This window comes from Nematolebias whitei, chromosome 1 (genome assembly GCF_014905685.2).
Source record: "Nematolebias whitei isolate Nwh7 chromosome 1, NemWhi1, whole genome shotgun sequence".
Classification (NCBI taxonomy): Eukaryota; Metazoa; Chordata; class Actinopteri; order Cyprinodontiformes; family Rivulidae; genus Nematolebias; species Nematolebias whitei.
The window spans coordinates 11,146,542-11,167,302 of NC_056498.1; the positions used below are offsets into that span (position 1 = coordinate 11,146,542).

At 39.0% G+C, this 20,761-nt stretch overlaps 1 protein-coding gene across 1 annotated transcript in view; it reads left to right on the plus strand.

Moving 5' to 3' along the window:
* LOC119414713 (RAS guanyl-releasing protein 2) overlaps window positions 1-20,761 on the plus strand; it is a 152,186-nt gene that overhangs the window by 84,764 nt on the left and 46,661 nt on the right. Inside the window, exons 10-12 of the mRNA XM_037681824.1 lie at window positions 17,614-17,688; window positions 18,689-18,811; window positions 20,559-20,674. Coding sequence (XP_037537752.1) covers window positions 17,614-17,688; window positions 18,689-18,811; window positions 20,559-20,674 — 314 coding nt within the window. The remainder of the gene's footprint in view (window positions 1-17,613; window positions 17,689-18,688; window positions 18,812-20,558; window positions 20,675-20,761) is intronic.

The following is a 20,761-nucleotide window of genomic DNA, read 5'->3' on the forward strand; positions in this document are numbered from 1 at the left end:
TATATATATATATATATATATATATATAATCACCAATAACTTATTAGTCATGAGGTATAGCAACAACAAAAACTGTAACATAAATTATAGCCATAATAATTGTGGGGAGGGGGTAATTGTTTATTTGCTCTCTGAGGGGAAATAACGCTCCCACACTTTGATAACCTCAGGTGCATTTTGTTATCAGCATCACGTTTATTCAGTCTGTAATGAGTCATTTTATCCATTTAACAGGTGGCAGGTAGTCACAGAGCTGTTTTGTATCATGGCTTGTACCTCACTGATCATGGAGCACAGAAAGCTGAGGACAGAGATGTCTCGGGAGCTTAGAAAGACAATTATTGAACAGCATGTCAGAGTTAAAGGCTGTAAGAAGCTATAACAGCCGAGCAGCTTGCTGTTCTTCTCACTGCAGCTGCACACATTATTCAGAAGTTTCAGGTCCACAGGACCTCCCTGGATGTGTCCACAAGAGGAAAACTGAGAACAAATTAAAAAGCCAGATAGTACAAAATGTAACCAAAGAGCCCAGAACAACTTCCAAGGAGATTATAGGTGAAGTTCAAGGTCAAAGGTCATCAGTGTCAGATTGCACCATCAGTCTGTTTGAGTCAAAGTGGACTTAATGAAAATCAGATGAATCATAAAATGTGAGATTAGAATTTGCATTAAATGCATATTGAGAAGATTGTGTTGACTTTTCATTTCATCATTCTCCCATTCTGAGCAAGCACAGAGGCAACAGTGGAAAGAAAAAAAACTCCCTTTTAACAGGAAGAAACCTCCAGCAGAACCAGGCTCAGGAGGCTCAGGAGAAGTGGCTTTGGCTGGTTTGAGAAGACAGGAAGGAGAATCAGACAAACGCAGAATGGCAGGTCCATGTGTACTTTCTATTGGAGGAAAAACAACCTCCAAGTCTAAGCCAATAACAGCATAACTAAGGGATAGCTCAGGAAATCCAAGCCAACCCTAACTATAGGATTTATCAATAACGAAAGTTTTAACCCCAGTCTTAAAACTGGATAATGTGTCAGCCTCACGGACAGAAACTGGAAGTTGGTTCCACAAGAGAGGAGCCTGATAACTGAAATATCTTCCTCCCATTCTACTTTTGGAAACTCTAGGAACCACAAGTAAACCTGCAGTCTGAGAGTGAAGAGCTGTGTTAGAAAAATATGAAACAATAAGATCTGTAATATAAGATGGAGCTAGGTTGTTCAGAGCTTTATAGGTTAGAAGTAAGACTTTGAATTCTATTCTGGACTTGACAGGGAGCCAGTGGAGAGAAGCTAAAACTGTAGAGGTATTATATCTCCTTTAAATTCCAGTTAAGACCCTGGCAGCAGCATTTTGGATCAACTGAATGGCTTTAAAGAAATTTTTGGACACCCAGATAATAAACGATTGCAATAGTCCAGTTTGGATGTGATAAATGCATGAACCAGTTTTTCTGTATAAATTTTGGACAAGAAAAATGTTGTTATGCTTTGGTGCAACAACAATGAAGGTCTTTCTAATACACAGTTAGAGGAAATCAGTCCTGGTAACTTTTTACATAAAGACTAATCTGAGACATTATCCCAGAAGCTATTCTGGGATAATGTCTCAGATTAGGATTTGGACTGATAAGACAAAACTGGAGATTTTTGGCAACAAGTCTCACCAGCTTCATGTTCACAGACTCAAAAAAGAAACATAGAAAAGAACACTGTACATTCAGTGAAATATGGAGGAGGCTTGAATCTGTGCAGGGTACATTGAAAGCTCAAGATTATCGACATTCTAAAGCCAAATGTGCAGCTTGGTCACTGTCACAGGTCATGGGTCCTCCAACATGATAATGACCTAAAATACAGCCAAAAACACCCAAGGATGGATCAGAACCAAACATTGAACTGTACTGAATGTCTTTCTGAGCCCTGATCTAAATGTTGTTGAACATCTGTGGAAGGAGCTGAAACATCTGGGGAAAAGACCATTTCAACCAGAGTCAGCTGAAACAGTTTTTTATGATGAATGGACAGGTTTAGAAGTCTGAGTTACAGAAATCCCTGGATTGTCTCACAACAAAATATTAAGAGTACCATTCTTTTTCTTAAGGTCAGTTTCATTAGATGTTTTAAAGTACATTAGTCCCTCGCCACTTTGCAGTTTGACTTTCGCGGATTCGCTCTTTCGCAGGTTTTCTTAGTAAGAGTGGACATGACACTATAGTTACATTTGGGCCCCAAAAATCCAACACAACCTGGCCCCAGCCCATAGCCATAATTTCTGAACCCCACCTGACTTGAGGAATTAATGAATTAACAGTAAATACGGCTCCGAACCTGACACCCCCCACCCCCACCCCACCCCCGCCATTTTTAATTAAGCTTTGACTGCTTATATAGTTATTAACGGGCAGCGGACACATGGCTGAATAAAAGGGGCAGAAAATCGGAGCTGAGGGGGTGTTTGTCCTTTCATGGTCATCAAAATACATTAAATCCCTGCTTCTGCCTGTATTCTGCATTATTCAGACATGGACCCTGCTCTGACATGTTGGATATTTTGGGATCTCGCCTGTTTGGGTCGTTGGCTGCGCGCATCTGCTGAGTGCAGTTGAATCTTTTTTTAAATTACACCACTTCCTTCTAAAGGAAAGAAAAAAGCTGTTTCATTTGTTTGAGTGTCTTTCTTTACTTTAACTGAACTTTTTTTTTACCTCTTTCAAGGCTGGTCAGTGTGTGGTCAAATGTCCGCGTGTGGCAGGTGATTGTATGACAAGCCATGTTGCCATATAATTGGATTATCAGCTGCGTGCGTCCACTGACTCAAACAAAAGCCCGACACCAGCCCGGCCCTAATCCGGGTTGGGCTGGGCCAGGCTCCGGGCTCCGGGCTCCGGGCTCCGGGCTCCGGGCTCCGGGCTCCGGGCTCCGGGCTCCGGGCTCCGGGCTCCGGGCTCCGGGTTTGGGTTAGAAATGACAGCTCTACAAGACACACAACTGGCTGATTGATGGATGAGTGACATGCATTGTTTATTTAAAATAAACTATTTAAAATGATTTAGCACCTGCTAAATCATTAGGTGCAGGGAGAAGCTCCGTCCTGCAGCCTGTCATGATGTCCGCTCTCTGCCACGCCCAAATTTTTCCTCCGTTCTGCATCAGCTTTGTGAAGGTTAACAATTTTCTGTATTTGGGTATCTTGTTCAACTTTCATCTCTCTTTTAAGCTCCATGTGGAAAACCTAGTAAAGAAACTGAAAGTTAAACTGGGTTTCTTTTTCAGAAACAGATCCTGACTAACTCTGAATGCTAGGAAACACCTTGTATCTGTAACTTTCCTTCCCTCCATTGATTACGGTGATATTATTTACATGAACGCTCCTACAAGAACCCTGCAGATGTTGGATGCTGTCTATCATGGTACACTAAAATTCATAACTGGCTGTGATTATCGTACCCACCACTGCACCCTGTATTCACTGGTTAACTGGACATCATTAACTTCATGCAGACTCTCTCACTGGTACATTTTCACCTTTAAATCACTTCTTGGTCTGCTGCCTTCATACATCTCCTCCTACATGTCTCTGCATGAGTGCAGCTTCAGCGTGCGCTCTCAGGACTTTATTACCTGCAGTGTCCCCTCAGTGAGGACTGAACTAGATAAAAGGGCCTTCTCCTACTCCGGTCCTGTTTCCTGGAATATCTTACAAAAATATCTGAAGCTCTCGACCTTGACCTCTCTAAGTGGCTTCAAACATCTGTTAAGTTCCTGGCAGAAACCAACGCAGACATGTTCCTGTTTTTAGTTTTCTACATTCTCCTTCTAATCTAGCTGTTTTTGTTACTTTTTTGCCATCTTATTTGTAAAAATAAAAAAAGTCTGTATGCCTTTTCATAACTGTCTATTGTTGTCGCTCTTGTCAATTGTTGTCATCATTCTTTGTTGAAATCAGGTCTCTCTTGTAAATGAGTCCTCGAGGCTCAATGGGATTGACCTGTCTAAATAAAGGTTGAATGAATGAAAAAAACCTTTGCTGTCCAGATGCACCGATTTACTTTTGTCTTCCAACTTAAAATTCAAAGTATGTCCCATTGTAAAATCGTCATAATCACAAAATATAAAAGTGTTAAAAGTTATTTTTAATTATCGTAGAACTTTTATATTCAGTTGTTTCAGTGTAATTAATCAAGAAGAACTTTTCTGCTCTGTGCTGCATCTGCTGCATGAGGGGTTAAACCCTTTGATGTCCTGCTGCGCTTCTCTACAATTTAAATTTAAGTACTGTAATATTTTAAATAAAGAATCCTGTATGTTTTAAAATTACCGTATTTAAATTTAAATTGTTTTATTTACACAGAAGTAGGGAGACTGGGAGGTGATCAGTGTGATTACAGCAGAGCAGTGGGCGTGGCAGAGAGCTGAAATCATAACATGCTGTGCTCTTTTAGCGAGTTAAACATTTAGAAACATTGTTTAGAATATTACAAGAGTGTGAGCATGGTTTATAAAGCCTTTATATATATGTGTAAATACTAAAATAAACTACTACTTACTACTAGTACTATTTGTACTAATATCCCTACTTTGCGGTTTTTGACTTTGTGGTCCCTAAATCCCGTGATAAGTCGAGGACTACTGTATTCTGGTGAACCAAAAGTCAAAAGCAAGAATTTTTTTATTTGATAAGTTTTTAGTGTTTTTTTGTGTTGTTGATGTTATTTGCTTTAGTCAGTTTGAAGTTATTTTATGTTTATTTGAACATAGTTGAACATATTTTGTGCGTATTTCTTACAGTTCCTGTTAAGATGCACAAATGTTTTATGTGAGTTTTGGAAGCGGCTGTCTGAATATTCTGCCTTTTCAGTGGCAGAATCCCATGATGGATGTGGATTTGATGTTATTGTCTGAGTCTGACCTCTGCTCATGTTCCTGCTTTCAGTTATAGCATGAAAGCAGAGATACTGTTTGAGCACTTCACCGCTGTTTGTGTTGAATTACTTTTAGCAGATGTTTCCTGAGTTGGAGGAGAGCTTAAACAATCCCCCGAAATCAATTAGTCAGTCTGGCTGCTGGTGGTGATGTGATGTAGCTGCTGGAATCTACTTTGTTTTTGAAGCAACAACAAAAAAAAAAAAGAGTCACCTCAGGGTTCTTTCACAGGATTTGAATCTGAGATGAAAAGTTTACCAGACAGAGTCGATACTCAATTATCTTATACCAACACTTATTGGATTGGATCTAGTTGGAGTCCTGCTTGGCCTGAAGAGATAAGATTGAGGGGAAAAAAAATCAATTTATCCCTCAAATTTTGACAAAGTGAAGACATGCCTGTGTTTATCAAAGAAACCACACTGAGTTAACTTGCAGGTTTATTCCTTTTTAAAGTGGGTGATATGGTTTTTGCATATTTGGGTGTTTGTATGTTAGTAAAATATCTCATAAACCAAATGGACAGATTTTATTGAAACTTGAAGAAAAAAATAATTGGATATATACATATAGCTAATTATGTTTGGGATCAAATGGATTTAGGATCTGCCAGTTTTCCAAAACAAACAAACAAACAAACTAAAACCTCCCACACATCCACACAAATGTGACTAAAACAGTCGATTTGAAGGATTTTACTTAATATTTGGTGAGACTGAGAGTCCAACACAAATTCTGAGAGCTAACAGACTGCTGAAGATCTGTGTTTAAAATGTTATGGTTAACCATTTGTAGTCCACTTTGTCTGTCTGTTGGCAAAATATCTCATGAATCAATGAATAAATTTGAATGAAACTTTTAGAACTTATTTACTGGATGTACAGATCCTTTCCAAAAAATTTGAATATCATAGAAAAGTTGTTTAACTTCCATAATTCCATTCAAAAAGTTAGTCTTTAATATGTGATAGATTCAGGGCCCACAATTTAAACGATTTCAAGTATTTATTTGTTTATTTTTACGTAATTTGGGCTTCCAGCTCATGAAACCCACGAAAACAGGATAAAAAAAAATTAGAAGAAGACGTCAGTCCACACTACTTCTCAGGTTTTGCAGAAAAAGAATGAAATAAATTTGGATCACAACAAATCAATCAAAATATGGTTCTTTCAAAACGATATGTCAATCTTCAATACTTGGTTGGGAATCCCTTTGCCTTAATCACTGCTTCGATGTGACGTGGCGTTGAGACAATCAGCCTGTGGCATTGACTGGGAGTTATGGAAGCCCAGATTTCCTTGATGCTGTCAGATCTTCTTTGTTGTTGGGTCTGGTGCTCCTCATTTTCCTCTTGAGAATACCTCATAGACTCTCAATGGGGTTTAGGTCCGGTGAGTTGGTTGGACAGTCGAGCACTGTGGCATGAGCATCAAACCAGGTTTTGGTGCTTCTGGCATCATGGGCAGGGACCATGTCCTGCTGGAAGATGAAATCTGCATCTCCATACAGATCCTCAGCAGAAGGAATCATGAAGTCCTCTAAAACATTCTGGTAGACTGTTGCAGTGACCTTGAATTTAAGAAAGCAGAGTTTACCAACACCTGCACCGGACATTGCACCCCAAATCATGACTGACTGTGGATATTTCACACTGGACCTCAAGCAGCATGGGTTCTGTTCCTCACCCTTCTTCCTCCAAATCCTTGGACCTTGATTTCCGAAAAAAAGACACACTTTACTTTCATCGGAAAAGAAGACCAAGGAACCCAACAGTTATAGTCCATCTCCCGGATGCGTCTGGATGTGGTGGTTTTTGAAGCTGTGACTCCCGCCTCATTCCACTCTTTCTGGATCTCTGCCAGATTCTTGAATCTTCTCTGTTTGATAATCCGCTGAAGTCCACGGTCATCTCTTTTGCTGGTGCATCTTCTCCTGCCACATTTAGCCCTTCCACTAGACTTTCCATTGATATGCTTGGACACAGCACTCTATGAACAGCCAGCCTCCTTAGCTATGAACTTTTGTAGCTTACCCATCCTATGGAGGGTATCAATGATGGTCTTCTGGCCAGTTATGTCTGTAGTCTTCCCCATATTGAACCGAACTGAGACAACTGAACCAAACTGAAGCAATTTACTGACACCTGGGGAAACATGTGCAGGTGCTTTGGTTTAGTAGATGATTAGTGTCACACTCAGTTGAAAACATTCATGCCCTGCAAAATTTGGACTCATGTCTTCACAGTATTCAAATTTTTTGAATTCCTGTTTTCGTGGGTTTCATGAGGTGGAAGCCCAAACTATGTAAAAATAAACAAACAAATACTTGAAATTCTTTCAATTGTGTGTCCTGAATTTATCATCTATTAAAGATTAACTATTTGAATGGAATTATGAAAGTCAAACAACTTTTCCATGATATTCTAAATTTTTGGAAAGGGTCTTTATATCTACAGCTTAACACTTTTTGGAGTCAACAAAATCCAAAATGACTGCCATAGCTAACTAATTTTATTAAACAGAAATATTACGATAATTGTTTCAATTTTACAGTGGCACAGTGACTCAGTAGACCTGTTGCCTCTCAGTGAGAAGGTCGCCGGGTCTAATCCCTGCCAGGAACCATTCTGGGTGGAGTTTGCATGTTCTCTCTGTGCATGTGTGGGTTTTCTCCAGGTGCTCCAGTTTCCTCCCGCAGCCCAAAAACATGCATGTTAGACTGATTGGTAACTCTAAATTGTCTCTAGGTATGAGTGAGAGAGGTAATGGTTGTATGTCTTGTTTGTCTTTTTGTCCCTGTGATGGACTGGAGACCTATCCAGGTGTCCCCCACCTCTTGTACATTGATAGCTGGAAATGGGCACTAATGACCCCCGTGACCCAAAAAGGAAGAATCGGGCAAAGATAATGTATAGATGTATGTATGGATGGATGTACTGTATGTATGGATTGTTAGTAAATTATCTAGACTGACCCTGGGTTTCTGATCTACACAGAACCGGGCCATAATGTGATTATAATCCTGTCTCTGAGCAGAACAGAAACCCAGGGTCAGTCTAGATAATTTATTAACAGGATGTATGGATAGATGTATGGATGGATGGATGTTTGGATGGATGTTTGGATGGATGTTTGGATGGATGATGGATGTTTGGATGGATGAATGTGAACCCTTAAAAAGCCTCTTTTTCTGCATACCTCCTAATTCGAAGTATCAGCTGGTCTCTCAACAAAATCGATCAACTTCTCCCGACAGGAGTCAGGGTAAGGAGGACCCTCTTACCTCAACGGAAACAAATTGGATTCATGGTGACAACTGGTTATTTTGCTGTTTGGGTTGGTGAAATCTTGGATTTGTCTACAAATTCGTGTGGATGTGTTGAAACTCGACAGTGCTCAGACTGGATCAATTCAGCTGTTTTGGAGTTTCCATCAGAGGAATACATACCAGCGAGACTTTAAAGGCAGAAACAACAATTCACGAGTTCTGCCTGACCCAAGCTGTGGCCTTGATGCCGGACTTATCTCAACTCCTGGAATGTTTGGAAAACAACAAAGATGCTTTGACTGTTTCCTCACCCCTCCCTTCCCCAAGGCCGTGGACATGTGACAGAACCTCAACTGAGCTGATGATGAATGTCACTCTTATCTGGACAATGGCTGAGGGGGGGCTCTGGACTGTGCTACGACTTTCCCTTAAAAATTCAATGTTTTCACCGCCTATATGTAAATGTATAACGTCTGTTTATGTTGCTTTGCTATGGTAGTTTTTTTTGATGCCTCAAATCGTGCCCTGTCTAGGAAACTGTGTGAGAGATCTTTTTTTTTATACCGTCTCTCCTCATGTTTTCTTTCCTTTTCTCATCTAAGCAAAATATTATTCTGAATAAGAATAAGAAGGCCACACTAATTATTTATAGCCGCAGCTTCGTGCACTCCGCCCATCTTCGGATGACTGTACGTACATATTCTCGTTGTATCTCGGTGCAATGCCAATAAAGTTTATTCTGATTCTGATTCTGATGTTTGGATGGATGGAATTCAATTTTACAGATAATGTTATAAACTTGTTCCAGCTGAGTAACAGTTCACAGTATAAACTTACTCCAAGCTTTTCTCATTTTGGAAGATCTTAACTCTTGGAGTCAACCTTGTTTGTCTGTTTGTAAAATATATAAGGAACCACTTTATAGATTTTATTAAACTCTCAGAAAGTAATCAGTGGATGTACATCTACATTTGATTAACAGTTGGGGTCAACCCAAATCATGATGTCTTGTTAACAATATGCAACATAAAAACTGCTGTTTCTGTCAGTTTTAGACTTTACCTTACCATAAAATAATCTCCGTTTTAAACTCTGGCATGGATGCCAGTGAGCGACAGGCACTCCTTTAAGGAAGGCTATGTTTTTAATTAATTATAAATCTTTCAGATGAACCTTCATGTTTTACAATCCTGAATGCTTAGAACAATTCAACATTAATCTATGCCATAACCCAGAATACACTATTTTAAATCATTTGGCTAAACAGGTAGAAGAGCCTTTTGTCCTTCCTGGTGAGCCACTTCAGCTCAGTGAAACACAGGAAACACACTGACAAAGAGCGGAAAGAAAACAATTAGAGGCCAGCAGAGGATGCCTCTGTGTGGCAGTCAGCTTCAAGTTAACTGACTTACAAAAAAATAAAGGATTGCTGATGCTGTCACAGCAGCTACCAGCTGAGGTTAGAGAGCAGAGGTGAGAGACAGCATGGAAGGCGTTCAATATTTTTACAGAATTTAATGTATGTATTTATTTATTTAAACTTTGATTTAACCAGGTATAGCCTGTTGAGATTAAAAATCTTTTTTTTTTTTTTTCTCAAGAGAGACCTGGCCAAGAATGTCAGCTGGTCACACATTACCAGTCACAGTCATCAAAGCATAGTAATAATTTAAAAAATCATAATAAATAGCAGAAATAAAAGAAGAAAACAACAGAGAAGACCCCCCCATAAAATGTATTAGTTAAAACATTTTCAAACAGTTGCCTCATTCACAGATGAACTAAGAATGGCCTTAAAAACATTAAGCAAGACCAACTCTTTCTATTTTGTCTTTCTGCAGATGATTCCAGTCTGAAGGAGCAGCAAACTGGAATTATTACTTTGTATTTTTTCCCCTGTAATCTACATAAACCTTAGGTCCAGTTAATAAAATGAACTCAATTGAACACAGAAAATAACCCCCTGAACACATCTTATCCTTATAGGACAGGAGATAAGGGGGAATAAACCAAAGACTGCTTTGTAAATAAAATTATGTCAATGACAGTACCTGCAGGTGGATAAGGGAGTCCATCCAACCCAGGTATGCACAAGACAATGGTGGGTGAGCTCCAAGACCAGTGATAAAACATAAAGCTCCATGATATACAGAGTCCAGCTGACTGCATAGACAGTTAGAGAAGGTTAGAATTTAGTTAGAGGATACATGCATGTAAATTATATCTTCATAGTCTAGAATATACAAAAAAGTAATTTACAAACACTCAATGCAAGTTTTATGTCAAAGATTGAACTTATCCACAATAAATGCTGCTTGTACAAAGTAGCTTTTGAAAAGTATTGTGTTGGCAGCACACTACATGACCTTGTTGTCAGCATAAAAATGAATGTTAGCATTAGGGATGCACCAATCCACATTTTTTTAACTTCCGATACCTAAATCTGGATATTGGCCAATACCGATCCAGTTCCGATATCCTCATCATCATAGATTTTACATGGGGCTGTAATGATCTCCTCTCAAGTACAATTTGTACAAATATATGCATGCATGTCCAAAAAGGCAACTTGAGAAGTTTTATTAATGTTGGATAAGTTTTAAAGTTAGAATTAAATTATGCTAACACAAAATATATATTTGGGCAGCACGGTGGCGCAACTGGTAGAGCTGCTGCCTCTCAGCGAGCAGGTCCTTGGTTCAAACCCCAGTCCAGGGGCCCTTCTGGGTGGAGTTTGCTTCTCTCCGTGCATGCGTGGGTTTTCTCTGGGTACTCCAGTTTCCTCCTACAGACCAAAAACATGCATGTTAGGCTGATTGGTAACTCTAAATTGTCCCTAGGTGTGAATGAGAGAGTGAATGGTTGTTTGTCTCGTTTGTCTCTATGTGTCCCTGTGATGGACTGGAGACCCGTCCAGGGTGTACCCCGCCCCTCGCACAGTGATTGCTGGACATGGGCACCGTGACCCAAAATGGAATAAGCGGGTAAAGATAATGGATGGATGGATGGAAAATATATATATTTTTTTTATTCCTAGCTTTAAAGTGGATATTAAAGCGATTAATTTAAGTGATTGTTTGTTTAAAGTTATTTTATTTTATTTTATATATTTTTTTTAAATAAGGGGGAGATATAAGAATAAGAATTTTTTTCTTCTTTCTGCACTTTTCATTCAATGTTTTCTTTTTGGTGAATTTGTTGTTTATTTTGTCTCTTTTAAATGAATGAATAAATGAATTAAATAAAAAATGGCTTTAAACATCTGCTAAGTTCATGGCATAAACCAACACATACATGTTTTTTAGTTATTTACATCACTTTATAATGTAGCTGTTTTTGTTTCTTTTTTATATATCATTTTCTAATCATGTTTTTTATGATAATCTACTGTTGTACTGATAAATATCTCCTGGAGGGTAAACTATATCTTGGCTGCAAATATCAAGCTGAGAAATCCTTCATTTTCTACAACTGATAGCGGTTGGTCATTAATTATGGACGCAGCTGGCCGGGGTCGGGCTGCCTGCTACGGGTTCAGCAAGAGAAGCAGACCGCTGAAGCCACGGAGCTCAAATGTCCAACGTAAAACTAACTTTACCACGGTTTAATCTGGTGTTATGGCTTTGCAGACATTGCACATTGCTGTCTCGTTTTGTGGTGTTTCTAGTGTAAAATACTTCCACACAGCGGACATGTTTAGATGAAAAGTTGGTTAGCTGTTAGCTACAGTGCTGTTCACGTTGTAGCTGCCTGCAAACTATGAAATGGATTTCCTGAATGTGAGGCAGGTCTTATTACTCTGGGTTCATGAGACACGCCTCCGTTCAGAAAATCCATTCCATAGTTTGAAGCCAACTTGCATCATGGATTGGAAATTTCTGTAGGTTGGATCGGAAAAATCCGATACGCAAATTATGCTGGTATCGGAGGCCGATACCGATACAGAATCGGCCCCATCCCTAAGTAGCATGTGGCATTTTTAAATTAAAACTGTTTAAATAAATTATCAAAAGAAGTGGACTTAGGATAGAGTCTTGTGGAACACCCTTGGATAATTGAAGATGAATGGACCAAAGACCTTCCACCTACATACATTGTGACCTGTTGGACAAGTAGTTCTTAAACCATTCAACTTCTTGCTGAGAAAGTCCAATATCAAAAAGTATTTTCAATTAAATTTCATGTTCAGCTGTATTGATGGTTTTTGATAAACCAATATAAAAAGGGCTGCATAATATTGTTTTATATAAACGAACAATAATATAATTTACAATTTCTAAATTTGCTGTTGAGTACTGTGCATTGCTCTAAAACCAGACAGTAAGTCAGTTTAAATACTATTAGAGATGAAAAAGTATTTCAGGTGTTCACCAAGGACTCTAGAACTTTGGCCTAAACAGACAGCTTGGACATGGGCTGAATAACTACATATTCAGTTTAGTTGGGTTGGCCTTTAAAGAGGGGAGTTACTAAAGGCAGACTTTCAAACCAAAGGGATATGACCTAAACTACGGGAAGGATTAAAAAAAAAGGTCAAAGTACTGTAGATGAAATAAAATCAACAGCTAGTTTTAAGAAAAAGCCTCCATGTGATCTGGGCCTGCAGATTTTTATTTTTTTGTCTAAAATTAACCTTTGATCGCAATACCACTGAAATTATTAAAAGGGGAATTAAAATGCTTGTGCCATGGTTGTCTGTCAGAACTGGCAGAGAAGAATGTATTCTGTGGAGTGTTGAGAGATTTAAATATATAACTTGAAGCACGAAAGTCCATGCTCAATATTCCAAGTATAAACTCCAACAATTTTCAGTCATGTTATCTGGACGATTTATTTTTTGTGCTGAGATGTTTTCACCCTCCATCCGAAGAGCTTAATCTGTCTGAAGAAAACACCAAACAAAAATGATTCTCCAACAACAAACAAAACCAATAACTGTTGTTTTTTTTTATTAATATTTTGGAGTAGGCTGTTGGTGGAGAATCAGTTTTGTTTAGTGTTTCCTCAGACAGATGAAGCCCTTTGGATGGAGGGCAAAACGTCTCGGCACATAAAAGAAACCATCCAGATGACCTGACTGAACATTGTGACAACTTGAAGCATGATAATTGCTAAACAAATACAACACAAATCAGGTGTTTCAGGGGTTGACTAAAGGAAGAAATAATGTAAAATTACTTGAACCAAATGAACAAGATTGAACTTTATAATCAGACCAAACTGAGATGAATCTGGAAGGGGATTGAAGATAAAGTTCAGATGCTCTCACTGAAGCATCCTCTCTTCTTTTAACAACATTCTGAAAACATCTGGGAACTGAAACCAGCTGTGGAAAGAACTCATTTTTAGGATTTGAACTTGACAACAGACAACAGGAACAGTTCAAGGTTTAATTAAACAGCTGCTGGTGGATGCCAAAGTCCCAAAGCTGGGTCAATCTGAAGAGACAGGAGAGTTAGTGAAGAGGACTTCATCTGATGGATACTCAGACAGTCACTAACGGGTGAAGGAGGGGCTCCTTGAGGGAGATGGATGGGATGACATCACTGGTGGTGAAGACGGAGCGGCTATGAGGCAGAGCTGAGCAATGCGTTGATTTAAGGGAGATCCAAGTAGGTGGTCCAGAGAAACAGGCAAGAGTCATATACAGGTGATCAGAAGTCCATAGCCAAATCCAAAACGTGATCCTTGAGGCATGGTTGAAGTAGAGGAAGCAGAGGTTGATACCATAGGCAGAAAGGGGATAATGCAGAATAGACAAGGAGCTGGCAAGACGAGGAATCCGAGAGACAGGCATGAGATCAAGACCAGGCAGGCAAACAAAACTGTAACAAGGACGCTGGACATTTACTGACCCGAAGGAGTTCAATAATCTGGCAGAGTCTGAGTGTGAGCATGCAGTTTAAGTAGGGCTGGAAACAGGTGAACGGCATGAGGGCTGATTGTGGTGCATGAGCTGAGTGGGCATGGTGATGGTTGACAGGATCACAGAGACGTGACATGAGCAGGGGAAACACAGAACATGAAAACAGGAGCTATGGCAGGAGGGGCAGAAACGTGACAAGCTGTTGGAGTTTTTGTAGAACAATATTGACCTGATCTTGTCTGATGGAGGATTTTAGCTGTTTAACACTCCTGTTGCTTATTTGTTATTGTTTTTGTTTCATGCTGCATCAAATGTCTTCAATTTGTGAGAGGTCAGGGCTGCAGACAGCCTAGCTCAGCACCCAGACTCCTACAAGTGCTGCTGTTGAAATGGATGCAGTAACAGTTTAACATAGTCTTGGTCAAATATTTAAGGTTTTCCCTAAAAATGATGCCTGGATTGAAGCATATTTTATCTTAACACATTTTCTGCATTTGATGGAACCTTTCCAGAAGTATAAGCTGCTCATGCCAGAGCAAATAAATGAACCCCTATACCACCAGAGAGGCAGGGCTTTGAACTGTGCACTAACAAGGGAATAAATGGTCTCTCTTCTCCTTAGTATGGAGGACACAGTATTCATGGTTTCTGAAAAAAAAAAATAAAAAAAAAAATGAAATTTGCTTTGTCTGACCACAGAACAGTTTCTCACCCTGCCTCTGTCCATTTTAAATGGACTGAACATCATGGCCATCCAATATTGACTTTTAGCCTTTTAGCTGGAAACCTTCTTGATAAGAGGCATCAGTTTCCAACACATTCAGCCTCTCTAAAATGTTCTTTTATACACACAGTCCTTTACTGACTTATTGCCAGTTAACCAGATTAGATGTGAAACACTCCTCCAGCTGTTTTCTATTCAGATCACCTTTTTTCTACTGCATTTTGTTGCCCTTGTCCTAACTCCTTTGAGATGTGCTGCTACCCACAAAAAGCAAACAATAAAATGTTTCCATAAAAAATGGTACAGTTTCTTAGTGTAAACACTTGATACATTGTAAATTAAAAAATGCAAAAAATTTAATTTTACAGTGTCCCAACTTTTTGGGTATTGGGTTAGAATAGAATAGAATAGAATAGACCTTCATTGTCATTGCACCTAAATACAACAAAACTTAGTTGTGCTTCCCAGAGCAAAAGTAAAAACAATGTAATATCAAACAATATATAGTTGTATATATAATATGTATAAAAGTTAATAATTGCAGATTTTAAATATCTCATATGTGCAACACAAGCAGATCGATATGACACTAGTTGTCCCTTATTGCACTTATTCAGTTCTTGCAGCTCTTGTTAAGTTCAGTAACAGCTGACAAATAAAAAACTATTTTTAAATCTGTTTGTTCTTCATTGATCTGAATCTTTTCCCTGATGGTAACGGTCAAATAGATCATGTCCAGGATGAGATGTGTCATTTGGGATGCTGTGGGCTTTTCCTTTGTAGCAGGAACTGTTTAGATCTTCCAGTGAGAGAAGAGGGCAGCCCATGATCTTCTGGGCTGTGTAGATCACTCTCTGGAGCACGTTCCTCTGATCCTCTGTGCAGCTAAGATACCACCTGTGATGCAGTGTGTTAAGATGCTTGTCGGTAAAAAGACAACAGCAATCTCTGAGTGATCTTGTTCCTCCTGATGCTGTATCTTGCCATAATAAAAACACAAGTATAACTAATTCTGTGATGGAGGGTTAGTGCATGAAACACTTAAATCTACGACTGATTGATATTGTATATCTTTCAACCATAAAGGAAAACAATTTCAGAAATCATGAAACAAACAACCTTATTGATCACATTTCAGAGAATTTTAGATTTAAACAAGACTATTTTTTTCATTCTTGGGTCATGAGTAGAGAAGAGAAGATCAAATCTATGTAGAACATGTTTATATAAAGTTGTTTAAACTTTTTCAAGACTAAACGACTGTACTATGATGAGGCCGGTCTTTTTATGTGTGAGAAAAGTTAGGTTTAAGTTCACACTACACATTCTTTAGATTGAGAAATGTTCAGATTCACTAGATTTCAAAATGTTCCCACGCTCTGATTTTGTTGCTTCAAGTTTTGAAAACATCTTTGTTTTTCATTTTGTTGTTGCACATTGAAAGTTTCCGTTGATTGATTTCACCAAACTAACTTCCTGAGCTTTCATCTCCATCTGACATTTGTCAGCTAATGAAGCTGGTTCAGGTGACGTCATGTGATGAATGATGAATGAAAGAACACATCTGTTGCCTCTGCTAAAAGATGCAGTATTGGGTTACAGCATATTGGAAACTGAAGTCTAGCTGCCACTGAGTGTAAACTTCCACAATATCAAAGAGCCACACCAAGGTAGAATAGAAGAAACAACAAAAGAACTCCTGAATTCATCACAAAAGAATGGTTTTGAAAGATGCCATGCACAAGACATACTGATTTTTAATTTGAGAAAACAAATTTGGGAAAGAACTTATCAACTTTGTACTTTTCTGAGTATCATGTTTATTGTCCCCCATAGCGGAGCATAGAAGGGGAATTGGAAATTCCCTCCATCCAACCAACCATCCATCCATCCATCCATCCATCCATCCATCCATATGTTCGTGTATGTTGTGAGCATGATAACGTGGAAAAATAAGCAACGTATTGACTTCCATTTTGGTTTGTGGCTCCATACCTAAAAAAAGTCCCTATCAAAAATTTGGTTGCCACGTCAAAATCCAAGATGGCCACCAAGATGACCAGTTTGTAGGTAAACTGGCCACCTCAATCATTTGAGGAAGCTAAGCATTCGAGTTTTTCTATTGCTTAAACATATACTCTAGTTTCCTCAAATGTTTGGGTTGTCGAAGAATAATCTATGGTGTCCATTGCCACCATTGGCCACCTCCATCTTGGGGTCTGAGATGGGTTAGAGGCAGGGCAGCTGACCTGGGACCAGAAAGTTGCGGTTCGACTCCCAGCCATTCCCACATGTCATGGTGTCTTTGAGCAAGACACCTAATCCCTAATTGCTCCCCAAGCGCCAACATAGCTGCCCACTGCTCCACCTGGGTGCATTTCACATGTGATGGGTTAAATGCAGAGAACTAATTTCATCATTGTATGGGAACATACAATGATGACAATCTCAGACTTCCCTTCCCTCCTGGCTCCACCATTAGATAAAATTGCTTCCTCCGCTCGCCAGGATCCGACACTCTGAGCTGCCTTGGACAAACAAAAGAAAACTCTTCTTAAACACAGTAAATCTCCTTCCCACGTGATTAACTTGCACCAAAACATAAAGGTTTACTTGCATTTCTTGTTCAATTCCAGCCCAGAAAATTTTGAAAAACTCTTCTCAAAAACTCCAAACATTGACTATTCAAATCCCTCAGCAACAGACGACATCTGCTTGTTAGCTTGAGATAAACTCGGGAAACTGTGGATCTATTTTGTGCTTTTCTGAGTATCATGTTTATTTTCATAGTGATCTTGTAACTAGCCCCACTCACTCATGACTTGTCCCTGCAGGTTTCTCTGGACCAGTACCACACTGAGGAGGAGATCTATCAGATTTCTCTACAGAGGGAACCTCGTAAACCCGTGGTAAACAGCACGCTGACAAAAACACCCCGTCTCTTGGTTTGAATGGGATCTTTATTGCTGCTGCCGGTGAAGTCAGTCACAAAATCAAAGAAGTTCTCTGGTAGACTTTCGTGCACATGTTCAGATGATGACATTTCTGTCACATAGGCTTGGTGGTCGAGCTGATAGTGGAGGAGACTCTGAAATATGAGTCTTCCACATGGTGAGAGTATACTGTTGCCCAACTTGTGTCTTGTGTGAACTGTGAGGTCAAAAGAACAGAGTTGACTTTGATACTAGCATGTCAGATGGGCAGCACTCACTGCAGCTCTTTTAAACAACAGGCATCACTACTGACAGAATACCAACATGTGGCAGAAACATCAACAGAAAAGGAGTCTGCCTGAACCTTGACACTAAAGATGTTGGCCACAGTATTAGCTTTCTACTAAATGGCTGATAAAACTCGCACCGATATACTGTATCTATAACACATGGGTTGGGTTTGGATGGACTTGCCTATCGGTCCAGATCTGGACCAGAGTTTGAAGTTTGAGAATCACTGTTTGCTGCGTACGCAATGAATCCTCAAAATTATTTCAATGTAAAATACATATCCCATTTTCAGAATTCATTTAACTTTTATATAATAGACATACAGTAATATAATGTGTATAAAAGAAGTGACAGTGTCTTCAATGAGCATCGTTACAGTTTAGAAAAATATAAAATATGTACACTTATTTCAACACCAGACTCTACCATCATATTACTGAAAATGATTTTTCTGTACTTGTGAGTTGTAGGGAAAAAAAAGAACAAATGAAAGATAACATTTTGTTGCATTTTACCATGCTCACATAACTTTTAATGGAAAATCATTTTTGAATGGAAACATTTAAATTTCTAATGTTGGGCATTCAAATGTTTGTTTTCATTCTACCATAATAGAAACTTTATTTTTCAAACCCTTACTTGTCTTTATATGTATCTCATGGTATTTAATTATTTGTTTATGCAGCAGAACTCCAACCCAACCCCCCAACCTGAACCCAAGACCACGGTGATTGATGAATGGTCTGTCTCAGTGAAACCCAATGCCGACCCAACCATCATCAAGAAACACATAGAGAAGATGGTGGAGGTGAGTTTCCTCAGCACCCTCTCCTCTCCTCTCTTAGGACTAATTGTGAATATCTACTCTTGTCCTCCACTGAATGACCCTTGTCTTTGCTAAATTAAGAGGTTGTTTAGGACCTTACATTATGATGTAGCTGAGAGGGCCAGTCATAAAACGTGGACTGTTTACCTCATTTAAAACCAGCAGGGGACATTTTAACAATAAATTGCTTCAGACTGAGAACTAAACAAAAATACAAGTATGTTCAGTAGTCAGGTCAGTTGTTAACCCCTTTCTGATACTAATGATACCATTAAGTGGCATTTTTTTTAAAGAACAATTCAGAAGGCTTAGTGTGTATGACCAGAGCTGAGTTTAATCTAAACCTAACCTATAATCCCCCCCCCCCCCCCCGAAATAGTACATGTACACAGTCCACTCCATTTTAACTTTACTTAAACAACCACAGAGAACCGAAGTGCTGTACATAGCAAACACAATTAAACATAAAATTAAAAACAAAGAATAAAAACAGTGCAATAAAATCTGGCAAAAACAATAAGATTGGAGAAAATCACATCATAGCAATAGTATTTTAATGAAGAATCAGTGTAAACTCTTACAGGGTGTTCAACACCTAAAATAAAGGTGGGTTTCACAACGTCTCAACTTTGTTGGAATGTGAAGCAAAATTCCACAGAAAAGCTTCATAAACAGACGGAGAGAACTGGAGACCTGCAGAAGGTGACAGCAGGCAGATACGTGGTTGTGTGTAACGAACATCAGATCTCTGAGGATAATAGAAACATTCGCTGCCATTGACTGCACTGAATCCACTCTGAGTGGTGATTAACATCTTCGGCAGAGAGAGAACAAATATTTACTCTGCAACATTAGCATTGGAACTCACTTGTGTTTATTTCAGCTCTTTCAAGAGGTTTTGCAAATGATGACTTGTCTTGGAATAACTAGAAGCTCATACTGGTTTGTGCTGGCATGCTACAGACAGATATTACTGGTTTGCTGATGCAACTGTGACAGCTTCCTGCGTTTATTGCCATTTTCTGCCTGTGCAGTTATTTCTCCCTACAATTGCCTGTTTGTTGTTGCCAGGGGACTCTTGACGTGATGTGAACACCACTGCTGACAGAGCCCATTTTAGTTACCGCAGACCAAGTAATTAATCAGCAAACTGAGAGAGCAAAAATAATTAAACTGTATATTTCAGACCACCTGCTGGACCATCTGGCCTCAGCCAAATGGACCAACATAACCTTATGTGTTCAGTATTTTTCTCTGCATTTGAGGACACATTTTATTTTACAGAACTGTTGCATAAAACACTTATAAAATAAGAGCTGTATTATCATCAGTTTGAATTTGGTAACACATTTTTATTTAAAGATAATTAACTTTCTCAAAACCTTCAATCTTTTTGCAAAGTGAGCAGTGTTTCCCTATTCAAGGGGGGCACTGTTCCCCCCCATTGCCTATAATACCCCTAATACGTCCCATTTAAATGTCATAAATTATTACATTTAAATGATTAAATGAATAAATATGTATGTTTGCGTGTTAGCATTTCCCTGAGCCTGAGGTGATGCCAAATTGACACACCTTATACACGTCACATGCGCACACATAAATAAAAGTGATTATGAGCTACAAATGCAAATTGCTGTTATTAAAAACAAAACAAACTTAAACTCCATTTGTCTGGCCACAAACTTGTATTTATGTACAACGTACTATGGATTTTTCTGTTTTTCAGTCGGTTTTCAAGAATTTTGACACAGATGGTGATGGCCACATCTCCAGGGATGAGTTTGAAGCCATCAGGAACAACTTCCCTTACCTCAGCAAGTTTGGAGAACTGGACAAGAACCAGTGAGCATCTACAGATTTATCTATGCGGTCTATTTGACGAGTTTCTTGCTGGTTTGTAAACCAGCATACAGTTTGTTAGAAGGCACT